The 24,982-nt window shown below is 46.1% G+C and overlaps 1 protein-coding gene across 1 annotated transcript; it reads left to right on the top strand.

The window, feature by feature from the left end:
- Nucleotides 1-17: 17 nt before the first annotated feature.
- Nucleotides 18-24,982, top strand: LOC142570995 (uncharacterized). The gene is made up of 5 exons (XM_075679289.1): nucleotides 18-151; nucleotides 6,544-6,695; nucleotides 11,081-11,148; nucleotides 16,425-16,511; nucleotides 24,770-24,982. The coding sequence occupies exons 1-5, from the start codon at nucleotides 32-34 to the stop codon at nucleotides 24,892-24,894; spliced, it is 552 nt and encodes a 183-aa protein (XP_075535404.1). The 5' UTR covers nucleotides 18-31; the 3' UTR covers nucleotides 24,895-24,982.

Below are 24,982 nucleotides of genomic sequence, written 5' to 3'. Positions count from 1 at the left end.
TAACAGACGCACGGCACCGGGACGAAGCAAAATGCGGCAAGTAAATATGGTTGTCGTAGCGTGTGTCTGCATCTTTTGTTTCACTTTGCTGCCTGTATTCGGTGATTCCAATACGGAGGTGTCGCAGGATGATGTCGTAGATATAGTGAAGGCAAGTATTATCCATGTTTTTCTTTTCTTTTTCTCGGTAAACGTTTGCTAAGCTCACGCTCAGCGATATCGTTGTTTGGTTTTCCCCCTCATTTTCGGTCGGCATGTATATATATGTTTCTGTCTGCCTCTTATATGCCCTACAGAGTGATCTTGACACGTGCCTATGGTTCAATACCGTCCGACGGATGGCATTAAACTCCGTTCTCACAGCCGCGACGCTTTTGCTCTAAAGTTAGTTCGTGAACGCTTGCTTAAAATGGCGCAATAAAGGGCATTTGCAGATTTACCTCGTGCAATCAAGCGCCTTGAGACGATCCGTGCTTTAGGCGTGTCGTAAAGAAACAACTTACCTAAGAAACACGAACGCGCGGGCACCGTCTAGCTCGCGATGAAGTCACAGGCCTCCAGAAACCTGGTGGTATATATATAAGATGTTACGAATGATGTTTATTTACAGGGTGAAACGAGGTCCAAGAGAAAGCCACAGGCCAAGCCCAGCTGGCGCAGAGTACCCTGAGATCACGCGCGCGCACTTCTTTCTCTGCCTCAGTCGCGCAGTGCTGCCACATTTTCCCCGGGGGCAGACGAAGCATCGTCACTTTGGCGACGACATAGTTCACATAACTCAAGCGACTCAGTATAACGTATGGTCCCGTGTAAGTGGCGAGAAACTTGCGGTACAATTCCTTTTTGCGAGCAGGTGTCCACAACCAAACATATTCACCGGGAGTAAAGCTGACGGGGATATGCCGCGCACCATAGCGAATCTGGCTGTTGCCTTGTGAGGACAACGTCCTAAGATGTGCCAGTCGAGGTGCTTCTTCAGCACGACACAGAGTTTGCGCGATGGAAGGATCTTCTTGACACGATAAAGGTAGAATAGTGTCCAGGAAGCTCTCGGGAGCACGTGCGTACAGCAAAAAGAACGGCGCATAACACCTAACTTCGTACTTGGCACTGTTGTACGCGTACACTACAAACGGTAAGACGTCGTCCCATTTTTTGTGGTCAGCAGCGACATACATTGATAAAATTTTTGTAAGCGTTCGATTCGTCCGCTCCGTGAGGCCACTGGTTTGCGCGTGGTAAAGAGTGGAATGACGATATGCAGAACCACAAAGCTGAAAAAGTTTTTCAACGACGTCGGCGGTGAATTGCCGTCCATGGTCATTGATGACGACCCGGTGAGCGCCGTGACGGAGTATGACGTGATGCAACAAAAATGAAGAGACATCTGCTGCAGTGGCAGATGGAAGTGCTGCCGTTTCCGTGTAGCGAGTAAGGTAAGCTACGCGTACTATAATCGAGCGGTAGCCAGCTGTCATCTTTTGGAGCGGTCCGAGCAAGTCGATGCTGACTTTTTCAAAGGGTAACGTCGGTGGCCTAACTGCTTGCAAATAGCCTGCTGAAGCCGTCGTCATTTGCTTGTGGCGCTGGCAAACAGTACAGCTGGTGACACATTGTTTCGTTGTTTTCGAGAGATTGGGCCAGACAAATCTCTGGCGAAGTCGGTGTGGTGTGCGTGCAAAGCCAAGGTGCCCGGACGTGATATTTTCATGAATGGAACGAAGGACAGCAGGGCGCAAGTTTTCGGGCACAACTATAAGCAATGGAGGACCATCCGCCGAGTAATTGTTTTGTACAGCAAACCATTACGAAAAGTAAACGGTGCTGTTCCTACTGGCTCCCGTAGGGATACCAAGGTAGGGTCGCAATGTTGCTCGCTCTCGAAGGTACTGAGGTCTGGAAAGTCCGAAGATATGGAAACTAGGTTGTCATCGAAGTCATCATCGACAGCTTTAGTGTGCGGCGAAGGGAGACGGGAAAGGCAACCAGCATCCGTGTGACAGCGTCTGCTTTATGGTTCACGGAGAAGCGGTACTTTTGAAGGCACAAAGCCCAGCGGTCCAACCGGCCTGACAGGTCATGCAGCCAAACGAGCCAGCAGAGTGAATGGTCAGTCACTATCGTGAATGCGCGGCTGTGTAGATACGGACGGAACTTCTGAATGGCGAAGACGACTGCTAGACACTCGAGTTCAGTAACGGTGTAGTTTTTCTCCGCTTTTGTAAGTGTCTGACTAGCATAGGCAATGGCTTGCTGACGGCAACTGCAGAGCTGAACAAGCACAGCGCCAACACCCCCACCGCTAGCGTCAGTGTGAAGCTCAGTTGAAGCTCCGGGTCAAAAACGCAGCAGAACCAGTCCAGAAGTAAAAAAAAATTAAGTTGTTGGAACAGCGATTCACAGTCAGCAGTTCACAAGTATGTGGTGTCTTTGTGAAGGAGAGACGTGAGGGGAGAGGCAAGCTGTGCGAAATTCTTGATAAAGCGTCGGAAATATGTAGCAAAGGCCCAAAAAGCTTCACAGATCTTTTACCGTGCGTGGCTGCTGAAAGTCACGACCCACTACTATCTTTTGCGGGTACGGTCGTATGCCGTCTTTGTCGACCAGACAGCTTAGTATGAGGGCTTGAAGCTCAGCGAAATGACATTTCTTCGAGTTTAAAAAAAGGCCAGCTTGCTGGATACAGTCAAGAACGACTGACAGGAGCTGATTGTGCTCGTTTAATGCCCGGCCGTAGATAATGGCGTCGTCTAAATAGCCCACGCAAATTTCCCATTTGAGTCCGCGGAGCACATTATCCATAAATCACTCGACTGTCGCTGGAGCGTTGCATCAGCCAGAGGGCATAACGTTGAGCTCAAAGAAACCGTCAAGTGTCACGAAGGCTTTCTTCACCTTGTCTGAGGGGCGCATGGGAATTTGCCATTATCCTGACCGTAAATCAACAGAAGAGAAATACGACGCAGAGTTGAGGCAGTCGACGGCGTCGTATATTCGTGGTAGAGGGTGCACGCCTTTATTTGTGACGGTGTTTAGGCGGCGATAGTCCACACAGAATCTCCATGAGCTGTCTTCCTTCTTGACTAGGATCACAGGAGCAGCTAAGGGGCTACAGTATTCCTGGATCACTCATTTCTCTAACATTTCTTCCACCTGCTCGGCGATGAGTTTTCTCTCTGCAGGTGCAACGCGATAAGGCTTGTGACAAATTGGCGGTGTTGCATACGAGACGCCGGTGGTGCATGGGACGCTCGTTGGCCTTGAGCGAAATCGTGCACTGTGGCGTAGCGAGCGAGCACTCCTTGAAGCAGACACTGCTCGCTAGAAGACAGCGACGTGTTAATCATGCGCTTAAAGTCAGCAGAATTATCATGGCTAGAAGAGACAGCCACAGGCCACTCCCAGCAGGCGCAGAGTCCCCCGAGATCACGCGTGGGCACTGTACTTCTGCTTTGTCTGCCTCAGTCGCACAGTGCTGCAACAATATATACATTTGAAGATTATATGTATATATATATATATATATATATATATACTGCGAGCACTATTTGAGTTGATTCGCGCCGACATTCCTACATAAGACTCATCAACATCATTTCGCACCTGTGACGCTTGGGATCTGTGTCGGGCGACTGCGCTGAAATTAAAGAATTGCATTGGTCGACGTCTCACTACATGCAAGGATTTTAATGTGCGCTTTAATCCCCTTTCTGTTTCTTGTTTCAAGATTTCCGTGCGTCCTCGGCTTTAGTGGGCGCACGCCAATGTATAAGGAGGGAAGCTTTTCGTCTGCGAAATTAAATGCGCGTCTTCCATCGCGCTGTGGTGCCCCTCTAGAAGTTCAAGCACATCGTATTTTTTGATGCTACACGTTCTAAGGCCGTATACAAGTCCCTCTACCACTTCGAGGACCAACATGATAGGTTAGGGGGACGTTCATCCCTGGACAGTAAGCGCGTCCCTAGTCGGAATTATTGCCATGCAGGCTGACGAAAGCTTTGTGTACACTTATTTCCGCAGTTAATGTGAGTTCAATAATTTGATGTAATACATTTCGTATGTAAGCCAACCTACTGCACTAGGCGCATCCTTTTGTACTGGTCCCCTATAAATACTATATTGGGACACACGTAACATATATGCAATAATCTTATACGAAGACATTTGTTTTCGATGTGTGGTTTTATCACCCGTCCCCGCAGGTTAGCACCTATGCTGGTGCGCCCGAGTTTGTGAATTAAATGGAGGCCGCTGCTGTAGTATTTAGATAAAGGAGAAATGAAAAAAATGCTCGTGTACCTAAATTAAGGTTAAAGAACTGAAGGTAGTTAAAAAATATAGATATTCCGCGTCCCCAATGGCCTGCCTGAGAATGATATTCCTGGTTTCGCACATAAACCACAGGATGAAAATTCACGGGTTGTCACGTCATCACGCGTGCATTTGAGAAAAGTTGTTTTTTTTTCTTTTTAAGATCAACAGTGCGTGACAGGCAAATATGAAAACAAAACTGACAAGGTTCCTTTTCCTGTAGATCTGCGCACCGCATCTCTCGCGCTGGTCACGTTTAACACACAAGTGCGTTTGACACACAACCAGGTTTGTCGACTCAACATGTTCATTTAAAGGGTGTCACATGTACATCTTGCCAAAACCTTGTGCCGACATTTTAACACCGGGGGATCATATCTAAGCTTTCCGGAATTTCGCAAAATCGCCTGTTTCAGATAAAATAATTCTAGTGCTTTATCTGGATTGCCCAGAGAGGCGCACTTTCATGAGAAATGTAAACGCATAAATATCTAAATAAAAGAAACACTAAGTCACTTATTAATTCATCCCATCGCATATGCACTTTACGCACATAGGCAGGTAATGCACTTATTGTAATTTACCAATTACACACGGCGAGTTTTCAAGCTTTTCCCACTTGGAATGAATTTCCAGAAAGAGTAAACTTTGGAGACAGCGCAAGCCAAATTACCATAAAAATTCAGTGTTGTTCAATCACCTTCTTAACAAAACGTTTTTTAATGCACTGAGGCAAAAAAGTAACTGGAACGCGCGTGCATTTCCTCCGACATTTCCGTAAATGTCTGAATATTTCTTGGCGGCTTTCGCGATATCTGTCACCGCAAGAGGTTTAGTGTGGTTTTTGAAGGGGGTCGATTCCGGAGTTCGTCTAATCGAAGACCAAAGTGTACCGATTCCAGTACCATTGCATGACAAACCTCCTCGCAAGGACTCTACAGCTATAGCATCGCACAATTGACAACGAAATTCGTCTATGCAGTACCGTAAGTCTTCGGTGGAGCAATCGGTGTGGTAGAGGCAAGGAATGGACAAAGAGGAGTAAGAGAGGAATGTAGCACACACAGGCACAAAATAAACAACAAGCTGTAGCAAATGCAAAGGCCAGGTCTATTACGCAATGTTCTCAACCATTCTGTTATCTATGAAATTGATTTCATTAATGCCACTTGAGGAATATCTATAACACAAGACTCATAATGGTAATATTGGGTGTGACTAAGTGTTGCAAGAGAACTATTGAGCGAGTGCGCAGTGTGGACCAGTATAATTGTGAAACACAGATACCCTGTAAAGTGATTTGATAACATGACCAAAGATTGGGAGTGACGCAATAAAATGATAATAGGTACTCTCACATACAAAGGAAGTGTAACATAAATATAAGAAATTTAGTAATTGCAATGTATTCATTGCAAATCACATGCTTTTCAATTAAAAGTTTGCATAGGTAAGAGATGACTACGAGCCCAAATGAAATGTGTCTGTTTTAGGTTGTGATTTAGGGGTTATTACTTAGAGCTGGCTTGAACTTCCTAGCACTCGTCTGCAGCCCAAATAATCTATTCCATCTCATTCGACGCACCAAGAAGCTCGCCCTTGGGTCAGAATAACGTTTTTCTTTTCAAATAAAATACATGTCTGTGTTTCTAAACAACACATGCGTCACTTACGCTCGTCTTCATGCATGACTTTGCCGGTACTGCGTCATTTGACTCATTGCGACACTAAAGTATGAAGACCAGTGGCGAAGGCAGTCGGTTAAAGTGGAAAACAGGGTATAGCTGGGAAATTCTACTTCCTTATGTTGTCCTATTTCACCCTAGTGAAACCGTCCTAAATATGGCTGGCCATAATTCACTTCACTCTCATGTATGAAGGTGTAGTGTAGAGATGATGTTTATTCGTCTTATTATTTTATCGACCAAAATCAAGATTTATTCTACGCAAGCGTACCTACTGAATATACAGAGATAAGTTTCTGTTGCTGTACTTAAGTGAAAAAGGTGTCTGCCATTGGAAATTTTACATCGTTGCTTTGGAGCTGCTAAAAGAAACAAAGGAGTAGGTGCGGAAGTGAGGCCCTCAGTTTTGCTAGTCGTAACGTATAGGATGCTTGTTATCCCTAACTACGTGGCACAATGTTTTGAAGGTATGATGGTCTGGTGGTTTCCATTTCGCCACTCCTATATTTATCTGCCATCATTTCAATGTCGCTGTACCATTTTACAGGTTTTTGAGCAGCACCCCTACGGCGTCGCCATACTCGACACTGACAACGATGGAGATCTCGATTGTCTGACCGCTGTCCGAACAAAATTTGATAAGGATGGACCAAGTGCTGATTACGTCTGGCTTCTCAAGGGCTTGAACGGCCATGTGAAGTGAGCTATGAGCATTTATACATAAAGAACTGAGTGATCGCTGGAGCACACAATTGAAAGAAGGGTCAATCCCGCGCTCTGCAATACGCTATTCCGCCAATCCAATCCGAGCTCTCTACAATACGCCTTCAGCGGCTTACTGACCATCAGGCTATGTAAATATATATGTAAAATAGATATGTTAGATATAATAGATATAATAGATATGTAAAATTCCCTGGAAAGTATATACGAAATAACATGGTCATTTGGCTTAAGTTACATGAACTCGTAAAGAATGAAATGTATGCAAAGAAGAGAAACACTCGCGATGACTAGATAAGTTTCCTGAGGTTTTTAGTCGCAATAGCTAAGAAGTCAAGAATGTAATAATGTAAATATGGGCTTATGCTGAATAGGGGTTGCCAATACTGAGTGTTTTTCAACCTTGTCGATTCCCGCCGGAATATTTAGATAACTGCTCAAACTGCTGTTAAAGTTGCCCGTAGGTTGCTCCAAGCAAAAATTCTGCGGCCGAATTCACAAAGCTTTTCGTTCGTAGGTGCTCTTTGCCACTGACCAGCTGCCTTCAATAATGGCATGTCCAGCCTAAAGATTGGCTGATTATTTATCTTAGGAGCAATTCTGTTTTAACAGTTTTTTTTGTGGATACCGGTCCTGGTTAGCACACTTGCAGATCGACTGTCCCATAGCACCGGGGATACTTTGCTCAATACCGGGAAAGCAGGAACTCTTCAACAACTATGCTTTCTTAGTGATAAATAGAGCATCATAGAAACAATACTACAATGCTATTTAGGGCATTACTACCAAACATTTCAGGAACCACTATCTCAGAATAATTAGACTCGTCGATTGTTCTGTGTAGTCCGCACGACAGCGCGGACCGGCCAATTAGTCCGCCGTGTCAAGTGCGCTGCTCTGCTGAAATGAACTCTGTTCATAGCCAACCTTCGCCCTACCTCACGGAGTAAGACATTTAGGAAGTGAAACTCCCGTCAGCGCGAGCGAGCGCGGGCGACCAGATAAGGTCGCAATTGTTGTATGCGCCGACGGGGCCATATACAGTGGCGGCGCCATGCGGCGCGTCGTAGAAGCCGCAGCGAAAAAAAAAACGTAGCGCCCGGGCAGGCGGCTCCAGCGCGCTCTCAACGGCGGTGATTTCTTTCCAGGCCGCCAGGCACCGCGAGCACGATAACGGCTCCGCGGGCATGTGACTTTTTCTGGTCGCCGCAAACAGCGGAGTTTCCACTCCTAAATGTTTCTTGCTCCGTGCCCTAACTGGACCAACGTCGAGAACGTAGCGGTGGAGGCACATATGGCATGCGCACTCCTTCGAATTGGGTGCATGAGCACGCTCAGCCATATAAATGTGTTTTACCTACCATCATGGTGTGCGCCATTGCAGATGTTGCTTCTTCGATTGTCGCATTCCCGCTGCGCTGTTCACGTTCTTCCTCTAATGGAGGAGGCCGCACTCTGGTTAACCCAAACGCGGGAGCCCGGTAGGAGATAGACCTTTTTTGTACATCAGCGTTTGTGCCGCCGGCATGCGCCCATGGTACCGCTCACAACAGTCATGGCACCACACCGAATTGTAAAAGGGGTCGTGTCTCCCCATTGTAAACTAAAATCCACGCACACACTTGCCTGCGCAGACGTGAATTCAAATTACAAATTAGCCCACAAATACATAGCAAAACTCACTATATTCATGATGTCTCGTCCATCAAACTTGTGGTTTTCATCAGCACTTCACTGGTTGACCGGCTAGCTCTCACTAATAATCATCAAATACAACGCCAAATGCATCAAGACTCAAAACGTTATAATATTTTCAAAGCTGCGTTGCATATTCTTAACTAGCGACCAAATTTCGCAAAAAAAACATTTCACGTTCAGTATACCTTTACCGCAGTAGATTAAAAAGCGAATATTCAGCTCGTCTATTCAGTCACTGTTTTCTTGGAATATGTCTAAACAACATTTCCGGTTAATAAATGTTTCCTTAAAATAGCAAATTTATTGCGTTCGCTAATATTACGATGGATAAATTTCTTGACTGACTGAATAAACTTTATTGAAACCAGCAAGAGATGGTGGCTGGGCCTAGGCCTCCCACGTGGGGACGTCGAGGTGTTTCCTCTTCGCCGCCTCGCAGGCCTGCTGGGTCGCCCAGAGTTGGTCGTCAAGGTTGGGGCTACGCAGGGCAGCGTGCTATCTCGACGACAGGGTCGTGGGGTTAGTGTCGGGGTATTGGTGTGTACAGTCCCAAAGCATGTGTGGAAGTGTGGCTGGCTGTGTCTTGCAGATATGGCACGTGGGATTGGGGTAAATGTCTGGGTAGATCTTGTTATAAAGTTGTAACGAGGGGTAAGTATTGGTTTGTAACAGGCGGAAAGTTGTAGCCTGCGCTTGGGATAGTTTGTTGTGTGGGCCGGGGAAAGTTCTACGCTCTAAGTAGAAGGACTTCACAAGATCACTGTAGCGTGTCAGGCGATCCCTACCGGTGGGGGCAGCCTCCCCTTCTCCCGCGCGGTTAACTAGGCCTCGCGCTAGGGAGTGGGTAACCTCATTGAGGTTGGGGAGGTGCGGGTGGACGGTGCCTACATGAGCCGGGAACCAGACGAGTGTAACCTGATGGTCTGTTGAGCGGGGCGCTTGTTGCAAGATGCGCAAGGCTTGGTGTGAAATACGGCAGTTGATATAGTTGATAACGGCGGAGCGGGAGTCAGAGACGATGGTATGGCATGTTGGGTCTAGTGTGGCTAGCGCGATGGCCACTTCTTCAGCTTCCTCAGCGTGTGGGGTTACTAGGCTGATAGCATGGTGGAGAGAGCCTTCACGCGTGGTGACGGCTGCAAAGCGGGTACCGTGGGGTAATTCGGCGGCGTCGACGAAACTCACACCGTCGTGGCGAGTAAGGGATTTGGTGAGAACCATGGCACGTGCTGTGCGACGTGCGTGGTTGTATTTGGGGTGCATGTTTCTGGGGATAGGATCGGCGTGAATCCAAGCTCGTATGGTGGAGGGGATCTGGTGCTTATGGCCGTGTTGATGGTGGTAGGTGATACCGTGCGAGGTGAGGATATGGCGACCCGTCGCTGTGAGAGTGAGTCTCTCCAGTTGAGAGCGACGTTGGGCCTCGATGAGCTCGTTCAGTGTGTTGTGGACGCCTAGTTGAAGGAGGAGGTCAGTGCTGGTGCAACCGGGGAGGCCGAGGGCTTGTTTATAGACACCGCGTATAAGGATGTTGATCTTGGTTTGTTCAGCCTTGTACCAGTTTAGATACGCAGCAACGTAGGTGATGTGGCAAATTACGAATGACTGGATTATTCGGAGCAGATTCTCCTCTTCCATACCCCCACGGCGGTTGGAGACCCGCTTCAAAAGTCTCATGGTGTTGGCTGTATTCATCTTGATTTTGGCGAGGGCCATGCCATTCGCTCCGTTCAAATTTCTTTGGTGAATTATATTTAGAGGAAATTAGAAATTTTACTATCATATTGGCATTTATAACATGAATTATACTGTCCACCACAAGCGTGAGTGGATCTTCTTAGAATCATATTGTGCCTTAGATGGTTTGGAATTGAGTATATTCATTAAACATGAATAAAGCTTGCTGAAATGTTGAATACTTTATTTCCTAGATAAATTAATATCTCTTGAAGTAGCCCATATATGTAGACCTTAGACCTGTAATCACATTGCGGGATTTCACAAAACTGATTTTGGTCATTGTTTTTGCCTGTGCTTTGATTTGTCGATGAATTCGCCCTTATCAATGAATTAACTACCTGCTAACCTCAAGGTTAGCTAAGATACTAGAACAACTGCCACGGAAAGCCATGGTCTCAGGTTGAAATCCCGCACCGGTACAATTTTTTTCTTCGGTTGCGACTCTTTCTTTCAGAAACTCGATCGAGTCTCCTTTGTCGCTTCTTGCTACAGTCTAGGGGGACAACAACTTTTTAAATTCCCATTGCTATGTAATATCATACTTCTCTTGTTGTTATCGGTGCAATATCATACTGTGGAGAGCACAATATAACGAAATGCGTAGATAAAATATTCCTTGCAACCGGAGGAGACTGCGGCATACATTGTTAGAATGCTCGCACCAGGGTCAAACGTAACAGCATTTCCATATCATCATTAGATTATTCGTAGGATGAAAACATTGATAGACCTCACCATACTTTACAACCGGGAATGACTCATAAAAGCTTATGATGAATTGGTTGAAACGATCAACCGTTGTGTCAACAACAGATATTATTCACTGGCTTTGCAGGGCTAAAGACCACAAGTAATCTTTCTTGCTTTTCTGTAATGTTTCCTAATAATTTCTGAAGTGTTCACATTTTCTAATGTCATTTCAGAAAGAACATCACCCTCCACTTTGAGAAAGGAGACGCGCCGGACAAAGCGTTCGTCACTATTGATGACGGTAATTATAAAATAGCTCACATCAATGCGTGTAGAAGTAATAGCATTGCACACGAAACATTGTCACGCAGTGTGACTTGTTGTTGGGTTTCATCATAAGGAAGTTGTTATGACATTTTGTTTGCATGCTTGACCAGCGCGTTGCTTATCTTTGTCAGTTTGCTGTTTGCCACGTGGCATTAGTGCGCTCATGCCGAATCCTTTTGAGTGGGCGTGCACGTGTAAAATACTCGTATGAATATCGGCACGGGTGTCTTTCCCGCACCGATTCCGACGGTGGATATCCGCTACACCGCCCCACTAGTTTCCTGCCCGGGCCCAAGTTCCCCCAAATAAAACTTGCTCCATGGGCGCTGGACTGCTGTTATGCATGCATCATAACGTTACCTGTGGCACTTTGGTGGAAGTGCCGGGTACGCATATCCCGCGATTTCTAGATTGCCGATGCCTCGGTGGTTCAGCGATTGCTCAGTCAGTGATTGTGGTTGGAGGTTTGCGGACAAGTCCGGCAAAAAGTTGCTCTTTTATGCGCCTCTTTAGAAGCCGAACCTCCTTTTCTTCAGGCATTCTAGGGTTCGCGCGACTGAAGCACCACATCATTTCTCCAGTTTTCAGTGAAGAAATGACGTCGTGGCCATATCTTCAGCGAAAACGATCACATTTTCGTTATGTTGCTGCCTTCGTGTTTTCTACAGCACCTCTACTCGTTCCTTGCGAACATTTGTGAAGGCCTGCAGAAGCGTTAATCAACACTGTTAATCAGACATCGCATCGTAACCACTGGGTAATGGGTAACCACTGGGTAACCACCAAAGGGTAATGTACACTGTGTTGGCAGTTCTAAAATAGCGCAGCAGCCTCGTGTACCTGGACGATGTCGTTGTTTTCTCCTTAAACGTTGACGAACATCGTCACATCACATCACATCGTCGCCGGCTAGAGATAGTTCAAAATGCAATCAAGGTCTCCGGACTGAAAATGAACCTGACAAATGTCGGTTCGCCTACGCAGAACTTAAGTTCTTTGACCACGTGGTCGGCAGGAAAGGTGTTCGTCCCGACCTTGACAAGACAGCTGCGATTCAAAACTTTCCGCAACTAGCTGATAAGAAAGGCGTGCGCAGGTTCTTGGGACAATGCGCCTACTATTGACGCTTTGTACAAGACTTTTCTCGAAACGCCAAGCCGCTTAAACGTCTAACGATGAAAAACGTCGACTTCCATGGAGAAGAGCGCAAATGTAGGCGTTCCAAAAGCTTCAGCCCTCCTGCAGTCGCCGACAATCCTCGCCCATTTTGACGACGCGGCCGAAACAGAAATTCACACCTACGCAAGCGGTATCGCTATGAATGGGGTACTCGCGCTGCAGAAGAATGACCAAGAAAATATTATCGCTTATGCTAGCCGGTCTTTATGCAAAGATGAGACGAATTATTCGACTTTTGAAAAGGAATATCATGGGCGACGTACCAAATTTTGCCTCTACTTGTATGGGAGGCCCTTCAAGGTGGTCACCGACCACCACGCCTTATGCTGGCTTGCGAACGTGAAGCACCCTTGCGAACACCTCGACCGCTGGAGCTTAAGGCTGCAGGAATTGGACGTTACAGTTGTATACAACACAGGGAGAATACATTCTGACGATGACTGCCTGACAAAGGCAAAACCCGAACCATGCGTTAAGAAACATGCAGCGAAGTATACGGTTTGCAAATGTAATGTCGTATATGAGATACCCCTAAGTTGCCAACAGGCTTATATCGGTCAAACCGGATGGTGTTTTAATGAAAGAGCGCGTGAGCGCAATTGGGCCGTAAATAACAATGCGGGGGGCCATCTGGCAGAACACTGTAAGCGTCACAATTGCCGCCCGTATATTCGTGACACCGGGTTTCTGGCACGGTCTAGAGATAGACTAAAACGGGAGATATTAAAAGCTTTCTACATTGCAAAGGCTGAGGGCACGTGCATTAGCTGCCCTTCAGTGACGCTTACCGAAAAAGAGATAGCATTTCTAATGAGATAGGGAGGTCAGGATGTCACGATGGGCCATGCTAGGTTGTATTTATTTAAAAGCCTGTTTCTTCAAAAAACATTTAGTTGGAAGTAGCGCCTTGTCCGTCGTACATGTTCCTCTTTAGTCCGCGTCTTCATAGCGCTCTTTTCTTCAAGTACGCAAAACCAACTCGCCCACATCAAGCTTCTGCTGACGAAGTCGAGTCCTTTCTTTGTATCGTCACCTCTGTCGACCTCGCCCAGCAGCAGCACGACGACCCTGAATTACGCAGCCTGACTGATTACCTTGAGGGTCATAGTACAACCGCGTCGAATACATTCAAGCATGCACTTCCCAGTTTCTGCCTTCAACAGAATGTGCTAGTGAAAAGAACTTTTATTCTATGGGGAATAAATATCGCCTTGTTATCCAAATGAGTATGAGCGAGGAAATATTCCGTGCCGGCCATGATAGACTAAACTCCGCACATTTGGCAGTGGCCCGAACACTTGGTAGAATGGCCCGCCGTTACTACTGGCCTCACCTGGCTACTGAAGTCACCAGCTATGTCCGCACTTTCCATGACTGTCAACGCTGCAAAACGCCACCTATTAAACCGGCTGGGCTACTGAGCCCCGTTAGACTAGCGTTGGCACCATTCTAGCTGCTGGCGTGGACTTCCTTGGAGCATTCCCGACGTCAGTATCAGGAAATAGGTGGATTATCGTTGTAACAGACTACATGACATGCTACGCAGCAACCGCTCCAATTTCACGGAGGACTGCTGAAGAGGCTACCAAGTTATTTATCCATCAAATTCTTCTGCTCCATGACTCTAGAAGGTCTCATCACTGATAGAGGGACATCCTTCACGGCCGACCTCATGCAGGCGATTCTGCCCTGCAGCCATACAGCTCACCGAAAAACGGTGGCCTAGCCCCCACAAATTAACGGGCTCACTGAACGGCTTAATAAGACGTTGGCAGATAAGTTATCAATACACGTGGACGCCGAGCACGAAACGTGGCATGATGTGCCCCCGTTTGTGACGTTTTGCATGCAACACCCCCATCCAGGTGACTACCGGTGTCACACTGTTTAGTCTCGTGTACGCCAGAGAGGCAACTGCGACGCACGATCCAATGCTGCCTCACATCAAGGATGATGCCCTCGCTCTCGGCGTCTCCAAGTTCTTACAACGCGATGAGGAAGCTCGTCAACTTGCGAGGCTCCCTCTACGTGTTCAACAACGCCAGGATGAACACCACCACAATCTCCGTCATCGTGACGTCCACCACAAACCCGCTGACCAGGTGGATTTGGACGCCCATTCGCCGTCGGGGCCTTAGCGAGAAGCTGCTGCGCCTGAAGTTGTGCCCGACGGAGCCACGGCTTCGCATTGTCATTGCGTCCGCCCTGACGTTGTTCACGTGGCTCGCGTTAAGCCCTATTATGAATGTTAACACAGTGCGTTCTTTATTTTCTTAAATGTTTGCTATTACAACTTTGATTATGTTGTGATTTTCAGCTGTTGAGCTATTTTTCCTCTTTGCTGTTTTCAAGCATCGAGTCGATGCGTTTTAAAGGAAGGAGTAATGTTACGAATTGTTACCTTTTGTTGGGGTCCCCCATAAGGAAGTTATCGCATCTTGTTGGCCTGCTTGACCTGCGCGTTGCTCATCTTTACCAGTTTGCTGTTTGCCACGTGGCATTAGTGCACTCATGCCGAATGCTTTTGAGTGGGTGTTTACATATATGAATACTCGCCTTAGTATCGCCAAGGGTTTCTTTATCCCGTTGATTGTTGACAGTGGCTGCCCACTACACCGACACACTAGTTTCCTAACTGGGCACAAGTTCGCACTAATAGAGCTTGCTCAAAGGACCCTGGACTGCTGTTGCTGTACAAGCACTATCACGCTACATGGAGAAGGCGCTTCCTTGAACTTAAGGTCGAAGAACTTACCATGCCGGAGTGCCCTAGTATCAAAATATTCGGGCTAGACTTTCAGAAGACGCTGCGCTGCGGGCTCATGTTAAAGAAACTCCAGAGGGTGACCAACTACACACTACAGCTCATTCGCCGGGTTGCTAGCCGGCACCACGGCATGGGCGAGGGCGATCTGCTTCGTTTTGTGCAGGCATACATAACTAGCAGAACCATGTACTCGACGCCATACGTCCAACTCGCAGCGACGGACTCAGCCAAATTAAACACAATGATCGGACGAAGCACAAAGGCAGCCCTGGGCCTTCCGGATCACGCGGCCACCGCAAGGCTAGAGGCCTTAGGCATGCACAACACGATCAAGGAGCGCTTAGACGCTCAACACACAGCCCAAGTCCGTCGTCTCTCGCTAACCCCGGCTGGCCGTACAGTCCTCCGGAAGCTCAGTCTCGAGGCTATCCCCGAAGTTACAAAGTACATGACGATTCCGCGAAAGATCAGGAGGCATATTTATGCACCACCTCTACCCCGCAACATGGACCCCGAGTTCCATCAGGGCAGTCGGCAGGCCCGTAGTGAAGCCATTTGGCGACGCTACGGCTCGCAAGATGGAGTGGTCTTCACAGACGCAGCCAGACACCCTCGCGGAGACCTCATGACCGCGGTGGTAGCAGATCCCAACGGAGGATTGATGGAACACACAACAATCACGGCTGGCCGAGTGGTGTAAGCGGATGAAACCGCGATTTCCATGGCCATGCATGCGGAAGCGAATGCCGCCATCAGCGACAGCAAGCAGGCCATCGGTAATTTCGTCTGCGGTAGAATTTCCAAACAGGCGTACTATGTCCTCACACGACGCCCCCTAAGCGGCTTGAAAAACCTCGTGTGGACCCCCACTCACGCGGCTGTGCCCGGCAACGCGTCGGCACACAGTTTGGCTCGAGATCTCGCGCGCCGAGCCTCGTCCGCGGATGCGAACATTCATTCATATTCATTCATATTCATTCCGGAAGCTGTATTGCTATAAAGGTGCTCTTCACGCAATAAATATTTGACTTGAATACTGTAATTTGTAAATTCTGAGAATATCGGCATTCATTCTAACTGAAACGGTGCAGTAAGTGACCTCAGAATCATAGTGAACGAAGCGCCAGACCAGAAATTGCAATGTATTATTCAGAGCTCTCTCTTTTTTTTTTCTTCTGCTAATTTCTGGATAAAGAATTTTGGCAATACATTTTTCCCAGTAGCTACGTTTGCAGTAATGTTATCACTCGTGGCGAGTAAGACAGGATGTACTGTGTGCCTAAATTTCTTCCGTAATTTTACAGATGACCGTCAAAACAAGGAAGCAAGAGCCATCTATGCCGACTACCAGACGTGCGGCGTGCTGGAGATTCCATATAACGGGAATCTACGTAAGGAAGTTCCGTGTCATAGTCAGCAAGTACGGCCGACATAGGGACTGTGTCTGTCAAAATCAATATGTTTGAGGCGGCGACGCTAACATATGTAAATAGCATAGGCGCATCCCCTCGAAAGCACTGAAGTACGAGAGCGGCACCTGTAAGTGCATTTGCACAGTACCTAAGATATGGCTACTAGGTTTTACATAACTTAGCTTGTGAATTCATTTCCTGATAGGCTGTTTCTGTCGACTTCCGCCTCTTCCAATATCATTGGCCTTCACTGCTGCTAAGGAATAATGACATCGGAAACGTCATTTTAATCTCGGTACCTAAGATACAAAGCGTTATCGTGCCTTGTTGTCTGCCGTCACTAGCATCGCTCAATACGACGGCCGTATTCGCACAAATCAGTACACTGAGGTAAGAAGACTTGCCTAGGAACTGTCCCTATCTATTGCCTTAGACTGGGCAGCGCGAATGTAGGCTGAAGTCTTCTGGCGGGTTGAACATCATCAGCCTAATGAGCTATCCCTTTAGTTTTTCCTCATTCTGCGAACTTCTTTTGTGGTGTACATAGCAGCTACGCATTGCTAAGTTCTACACAGAACGGATGAACACTGTTCTTACGGTATATTAACATTCCGAAATCTCAGTCTAATGGCTAAATCTCAGTCCATATGGACATCCAATATTGTTACTGCACACATTAATATGTTCCGTGCCCTGTGTGCTGAGGAACTCTCAACGTTTAGCCTAACAGACAGTTATCTTAAATCGTCATTGGAGACGTGTAATTAAGGTCTACAAGATTCCGCAAAAGAAATGGACCACAGCAATATTTGCAGATGTGAACCAAGCTAAAGGAATTTACATCTTTGTTTGCTTGAGTTAAGATATCTAAAAACTTTTCCATGTATATTTATTCCCATGGAAACGTCATCATATTAAACAAGAAAACTTACTGTGCACTATGGGTACCAGCTAAAGAAATTCAGGCTCAAACAAAAATAAATGAACCCTTCGTGAAAAACTGCGGCATCGATCCTGGCGATCTCATGCGTGACTTTTGTTACTTCCAACAAGAAGGAAGGGGATTAACCGAAGTGCCCGATTTCTTTAATTATTCATAAGAAGCCGACAAACACTGACACCAAGGGCAACATACGGGAAATTACTCCTGCTCAATACCTCAAATAAAGAAACGATAAATTAATGGAAATGACAGTGGATGAAAAAACAACTTGCCGCAGGTGGTTACCGAACCCACAACCTTCGCATTTCGCGTTTTTTCATACACTTTCATTACCATTAATTCATTTATTAAGCATAAATACTTTCCCCTATGTTGTCCTTGTTGTCAGTGCTTGTTGGCTTTTCATGTTTTGTTACTTCAAGTAATATGTGACATATCTGAAGTTCTTAAGCCAACATGCTAAGTAATAACTCCACTTATATTTATATGAAGCGGAACTAATGCTTCTTCAAGAGACCCGGATAAAGATGTTCGTACAACGCTGCATTTCATCTGCAACGCGTTTATTCCTTGTAATAGAAAGAACGCGATAGCAAACAGACGTCATGTAGCGCTAGGTTTCTGTAACATAACAAATTTATGCACTAGCCAGTGAGACTAAGCGGATTCCTACGTGATCCGGCAAACATACGTGATAGCCCTTTTATCCAAATACTTGACCAATGTAGAAGGCCGTTCATCAAAACAAGGCATCTCGATAGTGAGCCCATTACAGTCGTGCAGTTTTATTTTCGCAATCTTTATTAAACATGCACATTTACAATTTTTTTGTGGACTACTCAAATAAAGCATATGTCGCCGCCAATACTCATTGAAACTTCTATACAGGGGCACAATATTAACAAGTTGTTTATCGCAACTATGCTAATTATTCAGCTAAGCATTTTGATTTCTTGTTGAACTAATCGCCGCCTCATCGAATAATTTGGATGAAGGGTTATAATTGCGCTATCTGCCACACGCCATTCTTAAAATTCTTATGCAGGTAAAGAAAGAACACGGCATATGTACATACATATATAAACGTGTACTGCCGATGCACTCTCACGATTTATTACTATCGTACCATTATAGAAAGGAAAGAAGCAGCTTATTTTAAGTATTCGCGGCAGCCATGGAGTTACCTGAAGTAAAACTGCTATTCGAGTAGTGTCGGTAGTTGAGACATTTTCGAGTCCATCTTAAGGAAAAATTTGCTCCTAAAGCGTGCTGGTATAGCGCCTACAGCGTTGTGAAAACAAGTATTAGGTCCTTTTACAGCGAAGTTGTTAAGGGCTTCTTCCCCGAGGATCGTGTCGAAGTGTCGACACAAAATTCGAACCTTCTCTTCCGGCTTCTGCGGCAGTCGCCGCCTGCGTTTTCTTCTCCAGTTTCTCGCGAATGCTCTGTAGCTCTCAATCTAATGTAGCTATCTTGGCAAAAAAATATACTGAAATTGGTCGCTAAGGCGACTCTATCATAGCGCCTAGTTTGATTTACTTGTTATAAATATTTAACAGTGACGTTGTAAACAATAGAGAATTTCCGTCGGCTGTCAATACATGGACGTACACGGAGGAAGTATGGTTACAGGAAACGGCTGCAACTCTTCTTTTATCAAAGCTATTACGAATAAAATTATATGACAATTAGCTGCTAAGACTATTGTAACATTGCGTCAAGTTTCATAAATTTTTCATAATTACGTAGTTCACAGTGAAACTGTAAATATTGTGCGATTGCCGTCTGGAAATGCGGCGGTACTTGCACACATCACTACTTCATAGAAGAAGAATAAGAATAAAGCACTGCCCTCTCAAAAGATTTATTCCTTGTGTGTGTCCTTGAATAATAATAATAATAATAATAATAATAATAATAATAATAATAATAATAATAATTTTATAAAAACTGTACTTAGTAGCCTCAAAACACAGACTCCATTTTCTTTATCGCACTTCCTTATTCTCTTTTCACTGCCTGCCGCTTGTCTTGTTTCAACTTCTATTTTGCATGCCGTCATAGGATTGCTTCATTCCCCACAGCATATTTTCATCCCTCCTGGTTGATAATACTTTAATATAATCTCAATAGCAGCGGATTCCATGGTGTCATTGGGACCAATGTACCATATGGTCTTTAAGTGTCCTTGTTAACTTTCTGTCTTGATCACACGAAATGGTCCGTTATAGGCCGCGTTCTGGCTTGGCCTCCTTTTTACCAGTACGATGTCACCGACGTCGAGCGTTGGTAACGTTGTATTTTGTCGCTTGTCGAAATTTCTCTTCATTCCTTCACGATACCTTGATCTACTGTCTTCAGTTCTTGCTCCTTCTGTGAGCTTTGTATCCCTGTCAATAAACGAGACTTATATCCGCAGGCAGATAAGTTGGTCTCCCAGTTGCAGCGAATAGAGGAGTGCATCCCAGGCCAGCTTTATACGAGTGGTTGCAGTGGGCTACTGCCGCTTCCAGACATTTCCAACCACCTGGGAATGATGGATACATGCTAATGGATTGTTTGATGTCTCTAATAGCCCTTTCAGCTAGCCCACTCTGCTGCAAGATGGTAGGGCGCAGTGAACCGTAAGTTGATCTTACGCTTTTCAGCCCATTACTGTAGCCGACGACATCGGAAAGCAGGTCCATTGTCGGAGACAATTACCTTTACATTGTCAAACATTTTCCTGTTCAAAAATGAAATTATGCTGTTAGCATCTTCTTTACGAGGTCTTGCTGCAATCATCCTGCTAAACTCATCAATGCACCACAGGAAGGTTTCTGTTTTCTTAACTCCTTCAGACTTCTTTCTTAGTTCCGCGAAGTCTAGATGAATAACCTCAAATGGCGTGTTAGAATGTTGTGGTATAGCTATTTTTTGCGTCGGTTGTTTATATTTTACTTTGTTAATCTGGCATTTAGGGCATGATAAAACATAGCCTTTTGTTTCTTGCTTGACACGAGGCCACGAGAACCTTTTTGTCAATTTCATGTAGGTTCTCCAAAAGGCATCATGGCCTCCTGATTCAGGGCTATCATGATACAGTTCTAATATTTTGTAACCAAGGAAGTAGAAACGGCAACTCGCCCATTTTTAGTACGTCGCATAGCCTCGGTTCTTTCCCATATCCTTGCAACATCTGCCTCTTCAAGATTGTCTGGAAGCATAATGGCTAATCGCGGCATTGCATCGGCGTCCTTCATAGAACCTCCTGGGCGATAAGCTACTTCAAAATCAAATTCCTGCAGTTCACCCACCCAACGCGCAATCTTTACTTTCAGTTCGGCCATGTTGAATATGTACGCTAGTGCTTCATGGTCTGTGTATAGCTTGAACTTTGCACCTTCTAAATATGAACGGATGTAGCGGACGGCTTTTAAAATGGCGAGAGCTTCTTTTTCTGTTGTGGTATAGTTCAGTTCAGTTTTGGTAAATCTTTAGCAGTAGTATCCAACTACACGACGCTGTTGGTTTGGTGGTCACGATCAGTCTCTCCGATATAAGACTGCTCCCGTTCCATAGTGAGAAGCATCAATATTCAACTCGAAGGGCAGCGCAATGTCTGGTTAGCACAAGACAGGATCCGAAGAAATAATTCGGACGAATTCTCGGTAGGCGTCATCACATTCTTCTGTTCAACAAAAGTAAACATCCGTCTGAGTCAGTCTTGTCAGACAGCGACTTTTGAGAGCATAATCTTGAATGAATGCTCTGAAATGGCCCGCCAAGCCTAGAAACACTCGAAGTGACGTAATAGTTCTATGGAAACCCGTAAGGTGGAGAGAAATAACTAATAAAGGGAAAATCAGACATCCACCCGTTCGTGCGATTGCTACAAAGGAAACCCATACGGGTTCCTCGATAGAAAAGCCCCACAGCTGAAGAAAAATTCGTCCTGGTCCAGACGAATTTCACCATGGCGAATTTTTCTTCGAATTTTTCAACTGCCATCCTCCTACTACACTTCGCCCCAGTTCAAGAACGACGCGGCGGTCAGGTACGACGCGGTTAGTCAACACACGTAACACGGAGTACTGAGTTTGTCAGACTACGTAGAAAGGATCTTTTACAAAATTCAGAGGTAAGATCTCTCAAACTACAATAAGAGTTGGCATGTAGGTGTTAATAAAGTACAAACAGCACCTCTCTCGTGGAACTTTCTTCTGGTCAGGCCATTTCGCCAAAATAATTTTGTCCCGCGGCGGCGCCGATAGGACCGCTTTGCGATGGTGCGGACGATGTCAATGCCCACGCGAGACAAAGGTGTTTCACTACCAGGCAAGGTGTGAATTGGGGCACGGCCGACTAGATGACGAAGACGAGTGCGTTGGCGGACACCGCAGGAGTTCACGAAACTCTTCGTTTCAGAGTGCGCACCTGGCCAGTAAAAGGCGATGGGAATGCAGTTAGTCGTCTGGGATAGTCCTCAGTGACGTGGGGTTATTCTCTCTTGCGCCATATTCAGGGCATAGTCCTTCAGCTGTCTGGGTACAACAAACTGATTACCTGACTGGGTACTGGGTCTGGGTACAACAAACTTATTACAACGAACTGATGTTACTCATTCCCACATGACAGCTTCTGCCTTCAATATAAGACTCCTTCAGATAAGTTATAGTTTCTCACGATTGTTTGCCACAATTGCCTTACCGACATTCTCAAAGCAACGTCGTAAGTACTCATCATTTCTTTGCAGGTTCTTGAGAGACACTTTGCTTATAATTGTGGCTGAGGGTTTCATAGCTGGCAGATTGGTCATAGGGCGTGCTGGAATTCTCTTTGCAGCTGCAGCGCTATCACCCAGAAAGTAATTTTAGTCTTCAACTTTGCAGAGTCGCAAGCTGAAGTCTTCTCCTGATGTCTTCCTCTTTGTGGACGAAATTTGACGGCATTCCCATGACTTCAAGAAAAACGCGGATGTCTTCCACTGCAAGACGTACCGCCGAAATGGCCATGTCGCGCACGTTTCTCGCGTTGCTATCTGCTTGGCCCGTTCCATCATGTTGTGGCAGATGTGGGTTAACTTGAGTGATTGGCTTTGCACCTACGACGTTCCTCAACATCACATCTGCACGCACTTGACACGCACCATGCCTGTAAAGGAGGCCGTGTTTAGAAAGACTACTGGGTATGGCAAACGATGTACAGTTCGATCTAACAGAAATACTGGATGTTTTGTTCCTGTAAGCTTTTCCTTCGGAACGAGTCCTTATCGAACCATTACAGTGTTGCAGCCTGTATCTCTGAGCACAGTTACGGCCTTACCCTCGAGGCATCCTTCGGTTAGGGCGAAGTCTCTATACCGGAGGAAGTCGGAATATGCGTCCATGTAGTAACGTCCATGTAGTAATGCGTCCATGTAGTCCATGTAGGAACGACCTCCCCGTCTTGTAGCACGACGTGCCCATTTTCAGGTGACGTCTTGTGGGTAGCCCTATCAGTCGACAGTACACACGACGCTTGGTTTTCTTGCATCCTAGATGTTTTACCACTGCACCAGCAAAAAGCGGAGTTATTATTTCTCGTCCGTGTCCAGCACTCAGATACACGATGACCAGGCTTATTACACAAGAAAGCATTGATTGTGCGCTTTAACTGGTCACTTTCCAGATTCTATATTTTCATTACTCTCCGTCATGCTGTTCTTCCAAAGCTTGTCCTTGCTCAAATTAGTGAGCTCTTGGGCTGCCAAAAAGCTGTCAGCAATCTGTGACGGCTTGCTCAACTTCTTTCTGTTTCTTTCTTTCAAAAATACTCGCAGTGGAGCTGAGCATCCCTTCATAAATTGATTTGAAATAATGACGTCTCGAAGAACGTCGTACGTTTTATTAACGTTCACTTTCTCGATCCAACGGTCAAAATGACCAGCTAGGTGAGAGGTATATTGGAGACACGTGTCTCTTACCTCTGGTCTCACTTTGGGAAATTTCTCGCTGTAACCTTCAGCTGTATACCGCAATCGCAGGAATAGCGTAGCTTTCAGCTGATCACAGTCAGCGACAGAGGCCGACTCTAGTCGCTCGATGACCGTAAGCCCTCTTGTGATAGGCACAAACTGAGCGAAAGTGCCCGTTTGGTTCGTGGCCACTCTTGAGACACCGTGACCTGCTAAGATCGTAGTATTTAGGCGTCGAGCTCATTCCCGTCTCATTAAAGGTGATAATAATTTGTGCGGAGGCCCACATCCCTCTAGCACAGCCCGTCAATTCACGTTGTCGCTTGCTGAACGATGACTATCGTCCGCGTTCGAACTGGTTGCCCACTCTTGAGGCTTCAGATTCAGCTACAAAACACATTCCTCGGCTTGTAGTCGCTTTTATTCTAGCTCCAATTTTTCACACTGATCCACATGAGCTTGCACGCGGAGGTCCTTTCATATTGCGCGTTACGCGTTAACCCGCTCGTGGCGAGCGGTACCAGCTATAGCCCATGTCCTTGCCGATCGCGTGTAGCGTCTCAATATCCAGGGGCTCTCCCCGTACATCTAGCCGTCGGCATGATGGTAAAGCCTAATTCTGGCAGGCCTGACACCAACGTTGATTAGTTCCGTCGAGTCATCCAGTTTGTCATGAGCGCCCACATGCTCGTAGGAAGCAAGCCCATCTGCAACATCATTGTTGCCCATTCCGCTGAAGATGGTAGGATACCGCTGGCGAATAGACCCAGCGCGGAGAACAGGGCGCGACGGGAGAACTTTTGGCATGGCGGAAGGCAGCGTCCGAGTGCGGGGCGCCAGGATGGTAGAATTTAAAGGGACCCAGCGCGTCGACCAATTATAAAAGGAAATAATTACACGACGGACCGATGACGGATACAGCGATTGACTGAGCACAATTTCTAAGATCGAGCACCTGCGTCACGAGACGCTGTTGGCAATCCTGCCACCTTCGTCCAGGCGTTCTTATTCATTACAATAATAATAAGAAGAAGAATACCTACATATACATAAATGCGTCCATTGAGGAAAAGTACACAACTGCTTCACTCCTATTACTTCTTCACAGAGTGGAAGGGCTGATAAATATCTGTGCTCGCGTGCAGATCAATTGTTTCACTAAATATAGATGCACTACATATGCTGTATGCATCCTTTAGCTGTCCTTTGGTGTTTCTTTGAGGTAAGCTGCATATTAAGGGCTAAAACGAAAGAATGCCGTGTGTAAGCTGCGCTGATCCTGTACGACAATACAGTCGCTTTCACCTTTTACGCAGACAACGGTCCCTTGCAATCTCCTCTCTCCCTCTCTCTTTGCAGAGTGCATGCTGTGGACTACGGACGAAGTCAAAGACAATGTTCCAATTAAATGTACCGAGCAATTTCGAAAGAACTGCGACGTAGAAGTTGTGGCCTACGATAAGGAGTCTTGCAGTCAAGTATAACTGAACCGAGAGAAAGAAATGACACCTGGTCTAGGGTGCTATCCAGTGCTTGTGTATGTGTATACTCCGCCGAAAATAAAATGCTCAA

The sequence above is a fragment of the Dermacentor variabilis genome, chromosome 2 (assembly GCF_050947875.1).
Source record: "Dermacentor variabilis isolate Ectoservices chromosome 2, ASM5094787v1, whole genome shotgun sequence".
NCBI classification, from domain to species: Eukaryota; Metazoa; Arthropoda; class Arachnida; order Ixodida; family Ixodidae; genus Dermacentor; species Dermacentor variabilis.
This window is presented reverse-complemented; position numbering and strand designations above follow the sequence as displayed.